Below are 19,857 nucleotides of genomic sequence, written 5' to 3'. Positions count from 1 at the left end.
TTTGGTTGTAGAAAATTACATCTATGATGATTGATTAGCACATTGCTTTTTTGTCTCATTGTACATCCGTGTAGTTATTTTATGTTAAAGCTGCACTATGTAACTTTCCAGTTCTACCCCGGATATTCTGATCCGGTCCTACAGTTTAACCCAGGCTGAATGTACTTAAGAGAGCATCAATTAACCACTTTCCACATGGCCTCCATATTTTGTGCCAGTCATTATAGGCAAACATTGTCAAACCTTTTCATATTTCAAACTTTTAGCATTACTGACAACTATGATTCCTACAGAATGTCAGATAAGAAAAGGCCCTTTAATACTGATATTTCTTACCACAACTTACTTTATTAGGGAAACATAGGACTTTTTTTGGTCCAACTAGTTCTCTAGAAGACCTCGTCTAACTGCAGTTTCATTCACTTCCCAATGGACCGGCACCAGGGTTTTAATGAGACACTGTATAAAAGTGGCAATAAAGCATTTTTTTCTTTCCCCAGATAATCCACAACACTTCAGCTGAAAGAACCTAGAAAAATACCACTATGTATATGTTAAAATCCAGAGAGTTCATGTAACTCTGAATGTGTACAAATTTTACACTCTTAGAATTAAGTAACAATTGTGGGCCTCTGGGGATAAACAAACATACAGGAGCTAACTTTGAAAAACAAACATAAAATACAACAGTTGGTGAAATAAATTAAATGAAAATACAGTAAACAAACAGTTTTGAAAGTCCATAACTGTTCATAGTTCAAAAGTATTATATGAAAGGAAAAATATCAAAATTAACTAAGAAGAAAATATCAACGAAGAAAAGAAGGAACAGAGGCGAGAACAAACAACTAAGAAATGAAACATTAATAGACGACAGAGAACGACAGAAATGTGAGAATCCACTACTTACAGTATAAGAAACTGACTGAAGTGAGAACAAAGCAGAAATTGTAAACGTACCTACGGTAAATGTCACAGGTGAAGTGGGTTGAGGTGCAAACATTTTGAACTGTATATTATAAAGTATATGCCTTCTATGCAGATGTTTGATTAAAACTAAAATAAATACAATAATAGAAAGTGAGAAACCTTTTATCAATGGTTTCATTAACTCAAGATGCAGACAAATTCAAGCAGTATTTTAGATACATAATTGGGTACATCTACTATATCTGTGGTCACTGATGACAATTTGGGCAGTCTTTGTAAAAAAACTAAAAGTGAGGGAATGAATGTCGCTGTGGCAGCAGAAATACAACATGCAGAAACGACCGAACTACAACCCAACAATTACTTTTGTGACATCTTAGAACATCTCAGTGTGAAAATAGCCTAAATTTGAGCCGATAGTAGATGTGTACTGGATCAGCAGAAAGGGTAGCAGCCTCCTTCCTGCTTCTTCTCACCCTCATACACAGTGTGCTGTACATCATAGAGCCATGATGTACAGTGTAAGGATTAACATAAAGAGTCCAGACATTGTGTTTCAACCACTTTCAATGTGGAGTCCCTAATTTCAGGCAGCCTGTAGCAGAGTTTGAGTTAAGGGCCACTTCAACGGTTCTCTATCTTTCTACACCTGAATTCACAGTATAAACCAGTTGAGACCCTTTTCTCAACTGTTTTTTTTTTGTGTGTGGGGTCATGTTGAACATACCAGGGCCAGGGTGAACAAAAGCAGTATTTGAGACTAGAATTCACCTGACAAACGTCCTCTTTTATCTACTTATTCCACTTGCCCTGATGAAGGCCGCCTCGGCCAAAACGTTGGCATTGTGTATTCACCCTGGTGCAATTGAGGTAGCCTACACTGTCCCTGCGTACTTTGTGATTGCTACACTCCACCTTTTGGTGATTTGTGCGTAAGTGTTCTCTTTTGGCTAGAGAATTAAAAGGAAGCAAACCCATTATGGATGTGGCCATGCTCTCTTACTCCCCCTACACCAATAAATATCTCTAACTTAGTTCATAATAATAAACTTTATACTTTATTATGACTATCTTAAACTTTCCTTAGTTTAACCCATTTAGACCTTTAAAAACACTAAATCCTAACCTAAGTTTTAAGATAATCTTCTATTTTTAATTAAAAAAATCCTGTTGCTTGCTATATACATAGCAACATCTAAAACAACACAGATGCTTTCCCGGTTTTAAAGGTATAACAACGAATAGGCTTTCCTGGTCTTAATGAAGACACATATATCCCCTCTTGTCTCATCCTCAAAGAAGAAAGTGGACATACTGTATTAATACCGCAGCAGAGAGGGAAAGTTCTTTCCAACTCTCTTCTACCCCCGCCCCGGTAACGTCAGAAAGAGAAACTGTGAATACCATTCACTGACAAGGGAATCCTGAACTATGAGTTTCATCATACCGTGAAATCACTCTAGAATCCCACAGAGCTGTTTTGAACCACTGTCCCCTTGACAGCTCATCAGTAGCGCATGCTAACAACATTCAGCAGTTGCTCCACACACACAGTGCATACTGTATGCACTTTTCACATCAACGGAACGGAAGTGCCGTCAGAGGGAGATGGAGGCCCTACATTACTGTCGACTGGGAGGGGAATCGCTGCTCCAACTCTTCCACAACGGAGTTCATATTCGGGTGGCGCTGAATCAGATGAGGAGGGGGAGGAGGAGGTGGAGGAGGTGGAGGCGGTGGAGGAGGGGCAGCATCCTTTGCCCCTTCCCCTACCGCGCCTTCATCTTTCCCCGCTTCGCTTCGTTCCGCCGGGTCATCGAGGGAATTCGTGGACTCCACGGAGGTCTGGCTCTTGACGACCTTCCTGACCATCTGTTTCTGGTCGATCTGGCTGAACATGTTGGCTACCGACTTCTCGATCTCGGCGATGTTCTGGATGTTCTTCAGGATGCCTTTCAGCTCCTTGCGGGGAGGCTCTGGCTCCACCGGGAGAGGCGGAGGCGGCGGGCGGAGGGAGACGGGCCGCAGCGGCTGCGCCTCCGCCAGCGAGGGCAGGACGAAGGTGGAGGGGCGCCGGAGTGAGGGGGACAAAGGTGGAGGCAGCGGGGGAGGAGGCGGAGGTGGAGGAACCGGCGGGGGAGAAGGGGGTCGGGATGTGGCAGGAGACGGGGTCTCCATGTCGTTGGAGTGGGACGGTTTGGGAGGAGGGGGAGGGAATGGCGGCGGATGAGGAGGTGGACAGGGGGCACGGGGAGGAGGGGGAGGGGAGGACGACGGGTGAGGAGGTGGTGGGGAGGACGACGACACGTGAGGGGGCTGGGGAGGTGGGGGGGGCGACTGATGAGGGGGTGGGGAGGAGGAGGTGCGAGGAGGCCAGGGATGGGGGGACGACGAACGAGGAGGGGGATGGGGGGACGACGCATGAGGAGGTGGGGTCGGGGAGGAGGTGCGAGGGGGGCGGGGAGGGGACGACGACGGATGAGGAGGTGGGGAGGAGGCGCGAGGAGGCGGTGAGGAGGCACGAGGGGGCCAGGGATGGAGGGGCAACGAACGAGGAGAGGGAAGGGGGGGAAACAGATGAGGAGGTTGGGTCAGGGAGGAGGCGCGAGGGGACCTGGGAGGGGGAGGGGACGGATGAGGGGGTGGTGAGCAGGCGCGAGGGGGCGGGGGAGGGGAAGATGTTGGTGGAGGAGGTGGTGGAGTTGATGGGGGATCGGGGATGGCCTCTAAATGAACCCCTAATCTCTCCTCGGCGATCCAACCCCCAGTTAAATTTGCCCCGAACCGCCGCAGCACAGGGGGAGTGGGCCTGTGACTCGGTGGTGGGGTCCCTCCGTCACTCTGGGTAATGATGATACTCGGGGGACCCTCCCTAAGGGGCACAGTCGTTAGCTGCTGCATCGGACTGCAGCTGTGATGCGGGGGGGACTCGGGGAACACGGAGAGGAGATAGTCAGGAGAGAGAGACACCCGGGAGCCTCGGCTTTGCCTCTGCATCATCTCCTGCACCGTCTGCTGCTCAAACTGCTTCGCTTGCTCTTTAACCGACAACTTGGGCTCTAGGCTCTGGCTCCCCAGGTCCGAATCCAGTCTGTGGTCGAACCCTGAGTCCAGTCCCGCATCCTTGCTGTCTCCGAGGTCTGCCTTCAGCAGCTCCAGCTCCCACTGCACGGGGTCCATGACCACTTGGCGCCTCAAGGTGTTGTACATCTCCCTGCGATGTAATCTCGACGGGAGAGTCCAGCTGTGTCCCACCCCCGAACCCCAGCCGCTGTCGCTGCCGGTGTACCCGCCGAACCCTGTGTCGCCTCCGGAGGAGCTGAGCCTCAACCAGGCCCCCCGAAGGCCCTTCCTGGTTGGGGGCGAACTCTTCCTCCTCTGGGTTCTTCCGAGGGTCTCTGGACTGCTCAGTGTGCCGTCCTCGTGGTAGATGGGATTCTTCGTGGTGAGGGGGTTTTCGTCAGAGAGGAACGTGATGTTGGACTCGGACTTGGGCAGGTTGTTGAGCACGCCTCCGTTGGCAGTGCACTGCTGGTGGGCGGCGATGGCCCGAGTGGCGAAGTCTGAGATCAGACGTTGGCGGTCACCTTCGTCCAAGCTGCCGCGGCCACCGCCACCACGCTTTGAGCAGCTGGGACGCAGGTGGAGGGTGTGAAATGAAAAGGTGGAGGAAAAAAAGGAAATGAAGGCAGGTATAAGAAGAAGAAACAGAGATAATGAAAAAAACATGCAGGAGCAATGGGAATGAAATTACAAAAGCAAAGAGAAACGAATTAGATTAAAAAGAGGGATAAAACAAGGCCTTTCACTTATTGACACTAGACGATGATACAATTATTCGGAAGGAAGAGAGGGGTGACTAACATTACCATACATAAAGAATGAGAGTATAAAAGGGAGATAAAACAAAAGAAGAGGAGGGGTTGGTTGGTACATGGAAATGAAAATGAAAGAAACTTGACGATAGGACTGAGAAAAGGAATAAGGGTCAAATGATGAAGAATCTGAAAAGGAGCTACGGGTGCACTCTGATTTTGCTGTGGGCCGAAGAGGGGAAAGAGATGGATTGCCAAAAAACAACAACAACAAAAAACTAAGAACAAACTACTGTAGCAAGTAACTCCGAGAGTGTCAAAATGTTACACTCACACGTACAGTTAAATTAACATAGGACCAGTGTACCTATTGGTTCACATCAACAACTGTGATCCACAAAACCAGTCCCATTTAAGAGAGCTAACACCATACATAAATGAATATTAGCCACCAACATACACAGACACAAACACAAAGCTGGAGTCATCTAACCAGTCCACAGATCTGACACTACTGTGAACAACGTCTACTCACTGTAGTCTGTCAGTCATGGAGGAAGAGCTGGAGGAATGGATAGAAGAATGGAGGAGCCCAGATGAGAACAGGGAAAAAAAGAGTGATGAAAACAATGACAGAGTATTATGTCATGACCTTTAAAGTTGTGGAAAGAAAGCGCCTAGTCAGCGGGAATACAGGCAGTGGGAGGGTGAAATCGGAACGACAAAGTGTTGGCACAGTGGTGTAATTTTGCTGAAACAACTGCTATTTCTCCGACCTTTATCAATGGATTTGACCGAGGACGCATACTCTTTTTCAGCAAAGCCCCTGTTCCACTCCCATTCAGTGGCACACATTCAAACCGGCCCGATTTGGTCTATATTAGGTCTATAGAAGGATGTGGATACACAGTAAAATCCTCACTGTTAATCGAACTCTCAGTGTCAAAACAATCTTAAATGAACACTTACTTTACTAAGTATTAAAGCAATGAACCCGAAGCGGAGTGCCTAAAACCCCCTAAGTCTAAAATCACTGTAAAGCACATCCTCGGGAGGCTTATTGATTATATAAAATGGTTACATGGCAACATATCATATATCCCAATGAAAACATTAAAACACAATGTCACCACAACAATAATTCCTACAAGAAAGTAGTCCCCGGCTGCCTGTACAAACAAGGAAGTTGCTATGCAAACTCTGAATGGTATGCGATATCTGCCTCGTTGTACAATCATTTCAAAAGCCATGCATTTGTTTGTAAAACCTTGCACAGACACAGGACATTGAGTGAACCAAAAACGAGAGCCCTTGGTTTCCTGTCTCTCTACACTGACACTTTCTGAAATACAAAATAAAGAGTAGAGATATGCACCCTGATCACAGACAGTAGGGAATCACATCCCCAGGCAAGTCGCCATATTCTATTTACTGGACACATTTTCATAATCTACTGGTTATTTATTTGTCACAGTCTTGTAGCTGTTTGATACCCTGCTCTTTATGACAACTTAACAGATAGCTACAATCAGTTTGAAAAGGAAGAAGTGTGGGGGAAAAGATAACAGGTTAGTTGAAAAACAAAACAAAGCTAAATAGGCAACGAGGGTAGTTTAGTATTCTTGCAAGACAGACTCTAATAGAAGTTAGCTGCTGTAGCACAACATCGCAGCTGGAACACTGAAGTCCGGCCAGTGGCGTTGGGGTGAAGAGGTTTTGTGGCAACATTAACTACCAGACTGCTTGGAGACAGCAGAGGCCAGAGCCAGAGTTTGGCCATTAAGGCTGCATCAGAGACAGCAGAGAGAAGCAGCCGGTGGCTGTGGATGAAGAGGCAAGACTCCTGCTGGGCCCCAAAGTAGCAGGCCAGGATAACACCGAGGGGGGTGTTTCTGGGCTGCCAGAATTCACTGTTGAGCCCTCCAGAGGTATACGAGGATGCCCCTGCCATGCATAGTCTAATGAGATGTCTGCCACTCTCAACAACCAGGCAACAAGCTCAGTTTTGATCACACTGTAGCTGGCCTTGGAGGTGTATAGTTTTGAAAGGCTGAAAAAACTAATGATCAAAGGGTCCTCTACTGATGATGGGTCCCAAGTATGACAACCTAACCCAGGCTCCCTTGTCTCTACCAGCTATAAAGACAACTTTCTTGTAAGTGCTTGCACAAAGGATATTGACATCTTATCCTGTGTTTTGTCATCTGACATCCATCACAGTGCATTCAACAACTGAAATAATTTGATATATTCCCATGAACCACAGACAAAAAAACTTGTTTTGGGTAGTTCCTTTTGCTTTGACTTACATTTTAAAAATAGCGTTCACAACACGTCGTATCGTGATGATTAAGTGGTTAATCATACGTTATTCTATAAAAAAATTATTGGATTTTTTTCGGTGTCGATTCGTTGATATAAAAATACATTATGTGCTTCTCGATTATTTGATTAATGGAAAAGCTAATTGATAGAATAATCACAAAGATAACAATAGATAGCTACAGCCCTAGTTGAAAATGTTCAATACACTGTATCTGGCTGGCTGATGTTATAGTGTTGGCTATATGTACACGTAAAAACACCCATGAGACACATTTTGACATGTTTGTAAATCAACACAGCCTTGATCTCAGCTAATTGATTTACTAATGAATCTAAGTTAAAGCCCAAGAGAGCACCCAAAGGTCATAAGAAATCCCTTTCTAAACTCAGCCATGTCAGCAGTTTAAATTTAATCAATTCAGTTGTATGTATGTGCGGGCGCACACACACAGACGGTAACCCTACCGAGTGTAATTATCAAAGCGCTCAGCAGCTTATCAATGGAATTAATTATGGCCCAGGGCATTCTTTATAAATTAGTAGCTGCATTTATTTTAATCATCTCATATCCAAGTTCATTTCCACACCCATTCTTCACAGGATTGTTCTGGCTGGCTAAAGGGTCACAACCACACATACGCATACCTGCACATCCCATTCAATCATTAGCAGACAGTTCCTACCATTTTACATATGAATTGTCGTGTTAATGGAGTGGGAAGCATATCGGCGGTGGACGGGAAATCAGTGATGCGTGCAACGCTGATAAGAGTTCCATTCCACTGCTTGGTGTGCTGCTGAAGGACTATAACTAACCTGAAATGTGCTTCGTTTAAAGTGTGTATGTTAACAGTTTCAGAAATGAGTTCCCGCTTAGATTTACTATTAAACTCTTGTTGAACCAAGGCATACCAATCAAACCATTGGAAATAGGCATATGGCTATGTCAAACAGAACATCTGCTCGAATACACAGAGAAAGACAAGAGGTAACTGGTACACAATATGGCTTAAGTCCAAAATAACAATTATTTTATGCAATGTACTGTAAGATGAGCAAAACAGTGTTGTCAATTATGGCAGACAAATTTGATGTGCATGAAAATAGAAAAGATAAAGATAACGATAAATATGATGAAAAGCATAATTTGCTCTGTGATAAATTATATACAGCATCATAATCGTGCCCATTTACTCTAGCAACACCATTAGTGCATTCCTTCTAAAACGCAGTACTGTGGGGGGTTATTTTAAAATATTTTTTATGTAAATATTTTGTAAATGTTTTGTAAATTGTAACTTTTATACTGCTGCTACCCTGAACAGGGCTCCCTCGTGAAAGCGATCTTGTATCTCAATGGGATTCAGCTGTATAAATAAAAAAGTACAAAGAATGAAATAAAATATAAAAACGTACTGCTAGTCCCTGTGAGTCATGAGGACCTGAGTTTCAATCCGACTCCCGTCATGTCTTGCATGTCTTCCTTCTCTCTCAGTTTACAGTATCTCTACACTCTGCTATACACCAAAAACTGCCCCAAAATTATAAAATAATAAAAAAAGATAACGCTAATGTACTTCGGAATGGTATTCCATTCCAGCTTCAAATGCCATAATGTGGCAAATTATTTTAACGTCTCCAAACCCCATCTCACCTAAACTCTGAACCGCACCTCATAGCTCTTTGAAGGGAGGATTTCATAAGATTGTTTAGTTGAGGCTAAATCAAATATTATTCAAGTTCAAATTCAAGTTGCGTGTCGCAACTTTGTTTAACTGTAGGACACACCAGCTCCACTCCATGGCTCTACTTCTGCAGCCAGTCACATGCCTACTGTTGTTATACCTGGGTTTAATGTGTGTTATATATTGCTACATTGTATCATGCTTGCTGTGATTATGTATTATTTTATCCGCCGGGCTGCAAGCCAAATGTCCCTTTAGGGAACCTACGGACTTGAACTGACCGTAAAACTGCACCAATATTTTGATGTGGGACTTGGGTGGATATTTTCCATGCAGCAAAGTAGAATTACTTGTAACAACAGCAGCAGGAAAATGAGCGGATAGGAATAATAATACAGGGTTTTAATCCGCAGCTTTCGATGCCAAATTTGCCAATCAGTGATCAGAGCTGAGGTTTTTTGTGGAGTTGTGTGAATCAGAGCGTGAATTGTTAAAGAGTATACCAACATCAGTCCACTTTACATAATGTGCCACTGTCTCTGAAGAGTGATGCTAGTTGTTTTGAGTGATTGGTCTAAGCCAGTGATTCTCAAACTTTTTTTTTCAATTTCAAAGACCCCCATAACTCTCAAGAGTTACAGACTTGGGTCCATTTGGAACAGCCTCAAGAATCCTGAGAACAATCAACTTTGAGAACCGCCGGTCTAAATCTGGCTCTGGTCAGTGGGCGAGGGAGCGGTGAGATCCAGATACACTTCAAAAACTCTTATCCAAAGTCTGAATCAGTCCACAAAGTTGGACTGAAGAATATTTTCGAGTTGATTTTGTTGAGAAATTGGCAGCTGCCTTCAAACAGCTGATGGTTTTAAATGGGCAGATCTTGCTTTGCACAAAGCTACAGGCATCACACTGAAAGTCTGCACGATTTAAGAAGGAATGTATAAATAGTGTATGAAGTTAATTTAATTAGATTGCTTGTTCAGTAGCAGTTTGTTTAGCGCTTTGCAGAGAAATCTATCAGTGCTGTTGCAAATTACTTTATCTGTATAACCTAAAATAAAGCTGTATCAAGGAGTTGTGATGTCTCTTCCTCCCACCTCCAACCCAGCAGTCATCACACTGTGACATTTATCTTGAACACAAGCCTCACAAATCTTGCTTCTGTACTGTATGCTCCATAAGATAGTTGAAGCTTTGACCAAAAATACATGCATGTTCCACTTACATGGCGTTGTCCCCTAGCTCCTCGTAGAGGTTGTTGGCGGTGCCCCCTCCAGGTTTGCCCGTTGGAAGAGCCATTTGGATACGGGCCGTTTTGGCACACTCTTCCTGTCGCCTGGACATCGACAATGAAGACATGATGAACATGGGATGTGAGGTTAAATAGTCAAGTACTTTATCAGTAAAGAGGCAAGGATGAGGGCAAGGGGACTGTCCTGTAATAGAAAGGCTACAATGTGCACATATAGTCCACTGCTGCTGAAGCATTTTAAATCCCTACCTGCTCTAGTAAAGTATGCAATCCCCGCTTAAAAGTGATCTGATTTGTCTGGATTGCAAATAATACATCATTTTCCAGTCAGTATTTATTATTGCAAACCCAATTTGCTCTAAGAGTATTAGTTCAAATATTCATAAGCAGATCTTTTAAAGAAAATTAAAAACTGAAAAACGCTGCTTGCATTTTGGATGAGTACTTTATTCAACACTTACATAATAGTATGTTGTAGAGCCATCTTTTCCTGCAATAACTATTATTTTCGGGTAAATATCTACCAGCTTTGCACACTTTGTTAGGGAGTGATTTGGCTGTAGTTCCCTTTTCCAGAAGGTGGCATAATCATTTCCTGTTCCGGGTTAGTTTCCCATAGCTTCATTTGATTGGCTCAGCAGCAAATTTGAACTGGAAACACACAACACCTTCATATGTGTTTCCTGTTCGGCTGCTGGCTGAGACAATCAAATGAACCTATGAGAAACTGACCTGGAACAGGAAATGTTTATACTAATGGTTCCCAAAGTTTAATATCAAGACCCTATAAACAAATTTGTCTCCCGGGACCCAAACTAGTGAAAATAGCAGATCTACAAGCTTGCAACACGTTGCTATGTGACACATTGTGTGCTCGTAGATCTGCTATTTTCACAACTTCTTCTTTTATGTTTTATTTTATTTTCATGGAATGTCTTTTAAAGAAATATATAGATTTTCAATTTAGAAAATATTTTGAAATAATATGGAAAGAAATTGGAAACACATTTTTTAAATCAACTAAAGGGATATTTACTTACATTAAATTGGGTCCACGCCCCAAAATGGGTCCTGACCCATTGTTTGGGAAACAGTAGTTTATACCACCTTCTGGAAAAGGGAACTACAGTTATGCACAGAGCCTATTGCTCGGACACTGAGCTGTGATGGACAGCCAAGCCCAGACAGCGCCTGGGTGGTATGATGCAGCTTCCATTTCCTCAATATTGATCCAACAGTGCTGCTCACTGGGATGGATGTCTAAACACTCCACATTCACAGTCTGGAGGTACTTACACACTGGGGGCATTGACTGTGGTGGGCAAATCCCAGGACTTGAGTCAAAGCATAGAGACCCCTGGTCAAATATTACTCACTGAAAGCTGATCAGGGAAATTTGTCCTTGAGTTAAAGTGCTTCAGTACTGTAAAATACTGAAATATTCAAAATGCATTTTCTTTAAAAAGATCAATAATAGGGAAATTATATAATTTGTAATTCAGACAAATTCATGACAACTTTCATGGGGATTGAATAATTGCGTGTGTGTGTGTGCGCATTGTGCATACAAACAAATTATTCTGTACATTTTGTCTAAGATTTGATTGTCCTACCTGAACTCATTCATCGTTTTTTTGGAAGATAATCAAATGAGAGGCAAATGAAAAGTGTTAAAGGCAACACTGACTACTTTAAAGTTTTCGAATTCACAGATTAAAACAGTACTCACTCTTTGAACCTGGTGGCGACGGGATGAGACGAACACATCAGTTGAGAGAGGGAGAGAGAGAGAGAGAGAGAGAGAGAGAGAGAGAGAGAGAGAGAGAGAGAGAGAGAGAGAGAGAGACATTAATCATTCATATGGACCATAAATCATCACCAACACAGCACTGTACTTTTAGGCTGCTTTGCTCATTGTAATTCCAAATCAGTGTGTCTGTTGCTCTAGTCTACACTATAATCATTCACGGGATGCAGCTGTGAGCCTGTGGAGTCAGTGATAATTATCTCCCCTCATCATCTTCCCTTGCATTAACTATCCTCCCATCCTGAACGTGTCTCCTCTCCTTCACCTCATCTTCTCCCTCCTCCCTTGTTCCCTTGCTTCTTTGTTTATTTATTCTATTCACTCACTCCCTCTTGTCCCCCCATCTCCTCTCCTCTCAAAGTCTATTGTTATTTGTCTTCCTCTCAGGCTGATGAGTCTCTCTCTCTTCTCTTCTTCTAATGTGGTTGTGTGTGAGCGTGTGTATGCACGTACGTACGCCTGTGTATATTTGTGTTTGGTAGACAGCTGAAATGAATGGGCTCTCATGGTGCTGCTCTAAACAAACTAATAAGAGTCGGCACAGCGGGATCTGATGTCACACTGAATCAACAGGAGAAGTGATGGGATTAGGTCTTACATGTTAAATAGTGTTTACACACTGCACGGTTTTCACCTGTCTTAAACGTTCATTACATGTCACATCGTGCCATGTGATAAAGGTCGATTCCACCTTGTCAGACTATGTGAAATGAACTGCATCAACCTGTCATACCGTGTTAAGAAACTGCGACCTACGCTTGCCGACTTATGCCACGGCAATGTTTTACCTCCAGAAAACAAAACAAAAAAAAAACGAAAGGAAGACAATGTTGACCCGGTCTTGGCTTGTCAGAAGGGAACCGCATACTGCAGGCTTGCAAATCTCCAAAGTGAGCTGGTAATATCCCCAGTCATTTTTTTCACAGAACTGTCTACACAGTACACATGGACTAGCAGGTAGTCATTGATTCTGTGCTTTAGCACATAAACCCTGTAAAATTGCAGTATTCATTTTTCTTGGAAAGCTAGAAGTTTCTGTTAACACAAACAATGACCTTCACTTAATTTGTGTGTTGGCTGCTGTTATACAACAGTCTTGCGTTTGGCTATTGTCATAACACCAGCCACACACTGCACTAACACGGCCCACAATTCCTCACACTGCCAGAACTTCGTGGAAGCCTACGATGGCATGGGTCAGGTCTTAGATGGCTGTCCTTGACCCTGTCACACCGAATGACCTTACGCTGAACATTTTTGTCACGTCCAATATCGTACAAACAAAGAACCTGTTCAGTCCCTGTATAGTTCTTTAGAGGTTCTCTCTTGTCTACATAACGTTCTGTTGTTCACTGTCGATTTTTCTTTTTTTGCTTTACTTGAACACCCACGTGGAAGTAAAAATAATAGTATAGATCAGTCATTAGTCAGTCTGTATTTCTCTCTCCCCCCATCTATGTCTGTGTTTGAGACCAGGCCTTACTGTCTGTAAGTGACGATGACTATGAGTATAGCAGGAACACAGCAGACGATGATGATGACTGCCAGGGCCAGCAGCGCTCCTTCCGTGTAGCCCACGGTCTGAGCGGATTTCTTCACGCTCGTTACCACGTCGGGGGTCCGGATCTCCAGGATGCGGCCCCCAGGGGGGAGGTGAGGCTGGAGCTCCTTGTTGATGTCGAGGAGTTTGCCGTCAAGGAATCTGAGGACAGGTAAACACAGCACTGCCACTTCCTGTTTGTGTTTGAATTAATTTGGTTGACAGCCATGCGTAACTGTAAGTGTGTGTGTGTGTGTGTGTGTGTGTGTGTGTGTGTGTGTGTGTGTGTGTGTGTGTGTGTGTGTGTGTGTGTGTGTGTTTAAGAAGGTCAACCAATGAGTCGGGCGGTCTGACAGCTCATTTCTAACCAGGTAGTCATTTTAGTCAGCCAACCTGTCAGACTGAATGGAAGCAAAACAAACCCTCCACAAGCTGGGTCATGTTTCCGATACACACACACGCAGCCTTATATAACACTTGTGTTTTCACTCATATCTGACCATAGGCAGGATATGGATTACATTTTATTTTTAAATAATTTCATATGAAAGTAGAGGATCGTTGAGGTATGTGTTTCTGTGAACTCAACAGAACCAAGCTTTAAAGTTTTGACAAGGATTTTCAATTTCTTAAATACATAAGTACTTATAAAGTATACTTAGTATCTGGCTGTATGACAAGGGGAAGAGACACTGTTGCGGCTACATGAACCACTTAAACCCTACAGTATATAACGTTTAAATCTCTAATGTTCAAAAATCAAAAGGTAGCCAACAGGCGCCTCACTTCCTCAAGAACGTTTTCACAGATTCAAATGAGAAGTTTTAGTTTTAGTTTCAAAATTAACATTGTTTTAATCTCAATTTAGTGGTTAATTACTTTTAAGTTGGACAGTAAAAGTGAGGGATTGATATTGATATGTTACTGTCTGATTGATTATATGAAAGATGGATTTTAAATGATCTGTGATAAATACATTGACATTCATGCATCATGTCAATTTCAGGTTTGGCATTCATGTGGATTATAGATAAGCAGATACAAATATAACACATGCTTTTAACACATGTTTGACCAAGATCTGAGCAGATATGATATGTTTGACATCTCTTTTGTGCAACGCCTAACCCATCTACTTTTTCATATGCTGGGTCACATATTCATCAAACCCCGAAAGATACACATTAACACGTCACATTGCAACATGTTGATTGGCTATTTTATAGAAATTTAGTGTAGAGGGAAAAAAGGAGCGGACCAAGTATAGAGCCCTGGGGGACCCCGGTCAGCTGAGTACTGTACATAGGGTTTAGAATATTAACTTAGGCTGCTTACTTGTATAGCTCCTTTATTGATATAGCTCTTTTGGTCAGTGGATCAATGGCGTAAACCATCAGCTCCGACTTGGAATAGTCTTCCTGTTCCAAACCTTCACCATGACGATGGGGCCCAATGGTCTCCACCACAACCACGGCCCCCGGTATCTGGTCCTGGACATGGCGCTCCAATATGCTACGAGAGAGACAGATAGAGAGAGAGAGAGAGAGAGAGAAAGAGAGAGAGAGAGAGAGAGAGAGAGAGAGAGAGAGAGCACTAAAAGTGTGAAAGAGGATTTAATAGATTCTTCTGAAAAAGAAAGCTCTTGACAGATGGGATGGCACCTCCATTTGAACCACAGCAGGATGCTGCACGCACACACTCACAGGCATACAATCACTCACAATACATGGAATGGACAATGACACACATACTGTGTGAATGTGTGAAGCCCCCCCGCCACCACACGCATACACACGCACACGCACACACACACACACACACACACACACACACACACACACACACACACACACACACACACACACACACACACAGCATCAGGCTTTGACACACTACATTTGCGCTAACATACATAGATGTTTCATCTTGGCAGTCAGACAGATAGACACCCCACTGTGCAACGTTGATTCCTGTCCTCCAGAAACACCTGCTCACAGCAGGCAGTCTTACTGAGTGTGACTGTGAGTGTATATGTGAGCGTGCGTGTGTGTGTGCGTGTTGAGTGTGTGTCTCTGTGAATGCACACAGAGGTTTTCTATTGGAAAGTGGTCTAAACCATCACTATAAGCGCATGAGGCAAAAAGGATCAAAGCAGCAACTTGACAGGCCTCTGGCGGACTGCTTGTCAACTGGTACAGGTAAAAAACTGTTAGAGTAAGCTTAGGTGAGTCTGAAAAACATGTCTTAACCACTTATTGTAAGCCCTATATACTTTGTCATAGAATGAAAAGCAGATCTACAAGCTTATGTTGTCATATCTGCTATTTTCACTATACATTTTTTTAAAGGGAAACTCTTGAAAGATTTGGAAATAATTGAGAAAATAATTGAAAGAAATTTGGGTGAACCAATAGCTGAGTGGTTAGGGCGCGTACCACATGTCCTCTAATGCCTAATGGCCGGTCCCGATTCCTGGCCAGCCGCACCATTGGCTGCGTGTCACTCCACTACTCTCTCTGTGTGTTTCCTGCCTATTGTACGTTTCAGATAGACAGTTTGCCCAAAATAGGGTTGCCAGAATTCATGTGGTTAAACTAATCTCCTAGAAAAACAACAGACTAAAAGCCCTACAAGCAGCCCCAATGAGGAGGCCATGAGGACACAAAGAGCTATAGGGTTCATCGTGCAAAGAGATTATGAGATATCTTGTGTGCAATGTTTACATTTTGGCCTGAGGATAGAGATATAGGAAAGGTCATGGGGGCACTCAAACGGTTAGCATTTGTCCACATGAAGGCGTCAGGATATGTTAAGATAATCTTAACAAACCACAACATGCATCTCGATGTTGTTTGGGTGGACGGACAGATGGATGGACATCATCATTCTTCTAGTGGGGCTAAAAACAACACTGGTATCCAGTTGGAATGGAACTGAGGTTGTTGCAATCATGTGTCTGACCAGGTAAGTGGTTGGCTACTGGTTCCAATATGACTTTAAAAAAAAGTGCTTTGAATTGCAGAACAGTACTGTTAGCGGTTCCTGTAGACATTGGGCTGTGTTGTGTGTGGATCTACAGTATGGCCAATCAGAAGTGTTACCTCAGCAGCTGGTCCTTGTTCTTATCTACAACAGTGGGAGGGACGTTTGATACGATCACCTGCATGTCCAGCTGGTTCACCACTGACACCTACAAAAGAAAGACAAATTCAGATGCAAATGTTTATAAGGAATTTTAATTCATATAACAAAAAGGAAAAACTAAAACTCTATTAAAAAACTAAACAAAAAATAAATAAAGTGTTGTGATACACTGCGAAATATACCCAAACACATTGTTTATTGTGGTCTTGAGTCTTATTTTTCCCCTATCGAGTGAAAAAAAGAAAAAAGAAGAAAATCAATTCCACTTGTTTCCAGTTCAGCTTTATAAATGTCTTGAACCAAAAGCCACTATTGAACTAGAGCAGAGTGCTAGAATTGCTTTGAGATAACGTCAAATGCTATTGTTTTATCACTTGTATGAGAAATAAGAACGCTAAGCCCAGGTACAAGATTAAATTACCTGACAAGATAGATTGTTTTAACATTGTAAAAAAAAAATTTAAACAGCAAAATGAGGCACAATGCAATGCATTGTGGGATTATGGATCAGCTATTTTCTGTCTTTGTCATACGAAGAAGAAAGACAAATGAAGTGCAGTGTAGCTACTTTAACTGCACTGGAAAATGGTTCAAATCCAAGCCCACACATCTTACAATCTACTTTACTCACCACTATCTGCGCCTTGCTGCTGTTTCCCTTCCCATAGTTGTCTGTGGCGACGACCTCAAACTGAAAATATGACCTCCTCATGTTGCGGTACATGATGGCGGTCTTCACCACCCCGCTGTACGGCTCAATGACAAAGCCGTCTTTGCTGTCCTTACCGTCTTTGCCGGCAGGGGGACGGATGATGAGTCGGTACAACATGGAACTGTAGTTCCCTGTGTCCTTGTCCAGTGCCTGGTGAGACATGACAAATAGACAGCAAAGACAGAAAGGGATGCATTGTAAAAATAGATAGAGGTACAATTGAGAGTGAAAGAATGAGAGAAACCCAGAGGGTAAACAGTGGCATCGTCATTAGAATGGCATTATCATCACCCTTCTCATTTTGTTTAATCGTTCCGCTCATAATGACAGGATATCATCATTATCCTCATCATCATCATCATTACTACCACTGGTTGATTGTCTCCCTCCCCATGATAACTATTGGCAGCAGTGTGCAAAATACCCTACGGCAAACGTTTGGCCCATTTTGGGAATTCACATTCCCACTGTGGGAATTTAGATAAGAGACAGTATCAATCAGCTTCTCCACCATCTTGTTATTTGTGTACACACTACGCTCAAAAAGCTTTTACACATTTGAGCACACAACAAGAAGCAAGGCACTTCGCATGGACGGCGGAATGCACACAAATCGCCCTTCTATAGTAAACAATGAAGAACTGTGAGTAAGTGCTTCAGCAACAAAGGGTTGCTCGGGTGGTGCAGGGGTACAATTCCAGTGCACCATCATGAAGACTGGGGGTTCATAGCGTCAACTGGCCGTGTTTGGGGAGGGTCGCTGCACTAGTGACTCCTACGGGCTGGGGCGGCACCGGTCAGAGGGGGGTGTTTAACAGGAAGAATAGGACGGAGGTGCTCCATCCTGACACGTGAGCCAGTAGGGTACAACAGCAGTGGCAAACCACAGATATTGGCATAACGACTAAAAAGGGTCAAAATAATTGGCTAAAGTCGTAAAGGTAAAAAATGTAAGAAATAAAAAAGCTTCATCTGTAACACTATTCAATGTAGAATAGTGTTACATATCTGTGTATATGAGAAGGGTTCTATTTATTAAATTATTTATTGCACATTGCTTTGCTTAGTGGTCCCACTGACTGCTTCATTCAGCTAAGGTCCTGCGTGGGAGGAGACCTGGCTGGGAGGAGACCTTCCATCAAGCTCGACCAATCAGGAAGAAGGCATCCTACTATTTAAGAGCTGTCAGCCGCTGTATGCGTTGGCAATGTGTTACATGTGTCCATGGTGTAACATGCTGTCCTGAGTTGCATTGGGGTACTAAAAGTTTGGTGACCCTTGGTACTATACACGTAGCCTGGCATTGGCCAGACTGATAACGTGGATTCACTCACACGTTCCTCCTCCACGGTATCAGTCTAGACTTTGGCCCATAGGGAGTATGAGAAATCTGAAAATGATCGGGCCAATCAGAGACAGCTTTTCACTGTTGTACGGACTGAAGTTGAAACACAGTCACTGATTGACCCGATCATTTTCTGATTTCTCATACTCGCTCCCTATGGGCCGAAGTCCAGACTGATACCGTGGAGGAGGAACGGGTGAGTGAATCCACGTTATCAGTCTGGCCAATGCCAGGCTACTATACATGTGCCCCCATGTTTTGAGTTTGTGAACCTGCTACAGAGCAATCTTGACTGTTGCAATGTGAGTTTCAGAACACTGAAGAATTTTGGCTTATTTTCTGATGTAGGCTAACTTAGTTCCAACCACAACCCTGTTGTCTGTATTATTTGAACCACCAGCGCCAGCTTTTTGTAAACCAACCTTTTGCCTTATTTAGATTAGAGCCGATAGATTACTTTAGATTTCCATTGTATTTTTTATTTGATGTAGGTTAGGATAGTTGGAGGGTTAAAAAGTAAGTACAGGTTTAGGTTGTTTTGTCTATTTATTGCTTTGCGCCTGGGGTTATTTTCCGGTTATGTAAAACTCGATCGCATTCTTTGTAAAATGCTGTGTTGAAATCCCTTTGTAACCTCATTTCAAAACGAAAAGAAAGCAAAACAAGGGTCAATAATAAAGCAACAATTCACTTGTCAACTTTATGTCCTTTCATTTCCCCTAGACTGGATCGTAACAAAGTATCCCTCCCCTAAAAACTCAATTATCAGTTTGTAGACTAGATACTTACTTGTAAGTTACATACTGTACTTGTTTGAGCAGCTACATGTCAATGGAACACAGCACCCTGTTTGATCTGAGCAGTACTGACAGAGCAGTAAGTGGTAAATGTACTGAGTTTCATCAGAGGATTGGGAACAAAGCACACTGTTGGCTCGTAAAAAAAAATTCAAAGTCACTTGCTTTCTGGGACGTTTGACCCCCGAAGAGGAGTTAGAAACGTCTCGGTTGTCTCATTATTTGTTGTAGTACTCAGAGGCGGCAGTAAGAGGCGTAGTGGTGCTTTGAGCCGCACATGGGTTATTCATGCAGTCTGTCAGGCTGTCTAACTGTCTAGCCTGTGTTGTCTACCTCATTCTCTTTCACACTCTCACTCTCTCTCACACGTGCGCGCACACACAGTCTGGGAGACATTGATTCAATGCCAGTTCTTTACGAGAAGGGCTGGCAGTATAGACTAAACCTCTAGCTCTGAGACGCCCCGCACATTAAGAGCAAAGACTGCGACAGAGAGGAGGAAAAG

General features: G+C 43.3%; 1 protein-coding gene across 1 annotated transcript in view; it reads right to left on the bottom strand.

Annotated features, from left to right (window-relative positions):
* The window catches only part of LOC311059872 (protocadherin-15-like), a 240,989-nt gene that overhangs the window by 14,714 nt on the left and 206,418 nt on the right, over positions 1 to 19,857 (bottom strand). Inside the window, exons 31-35 of the mRNA XM_084077970.1 lie at positions 17,130 to 17,360; positions 16,456 to 16,544; positions 14,690 to 14,866; positions 13,298 to 13,516; positions 9,981 to 10,091 (exon numbers count right to left, since the gene is read on the bottom strand). Of these exons, the coding sequence (XP_083934096.1) occupies positions 9,981 to 10,091; positions 13,298 to 13,516; positions 14,690 to 14,866; positions 16,456 to 16,544; positions 17,130 to 17,360 (827 nt within the window). The remainder of the gene's footprint in view (positions 1 to 9,980; positions 10,092 to 13,297; positions 13,517 to 14,689; positions 14,867 to 16,455; positions 16,545 to 17,129; positions 17,361 to 19,857) is intronic.

This window comes from Gymnoscopelus microlampas, assembly GCF_963454915.1.
Source record: "Gymnoscopelus microlampas genome assembly, chromosome: 14".
NCBI lineage: Eukaryota > Metazoa > Chordata > Actinopteri > Myctophiformes > Myctophidae > Gymnoscopelus > Gymnoscopelus microlampas.
This window is presented reverse-complemented; position numbering and strand designations above follow the sequence as displayed.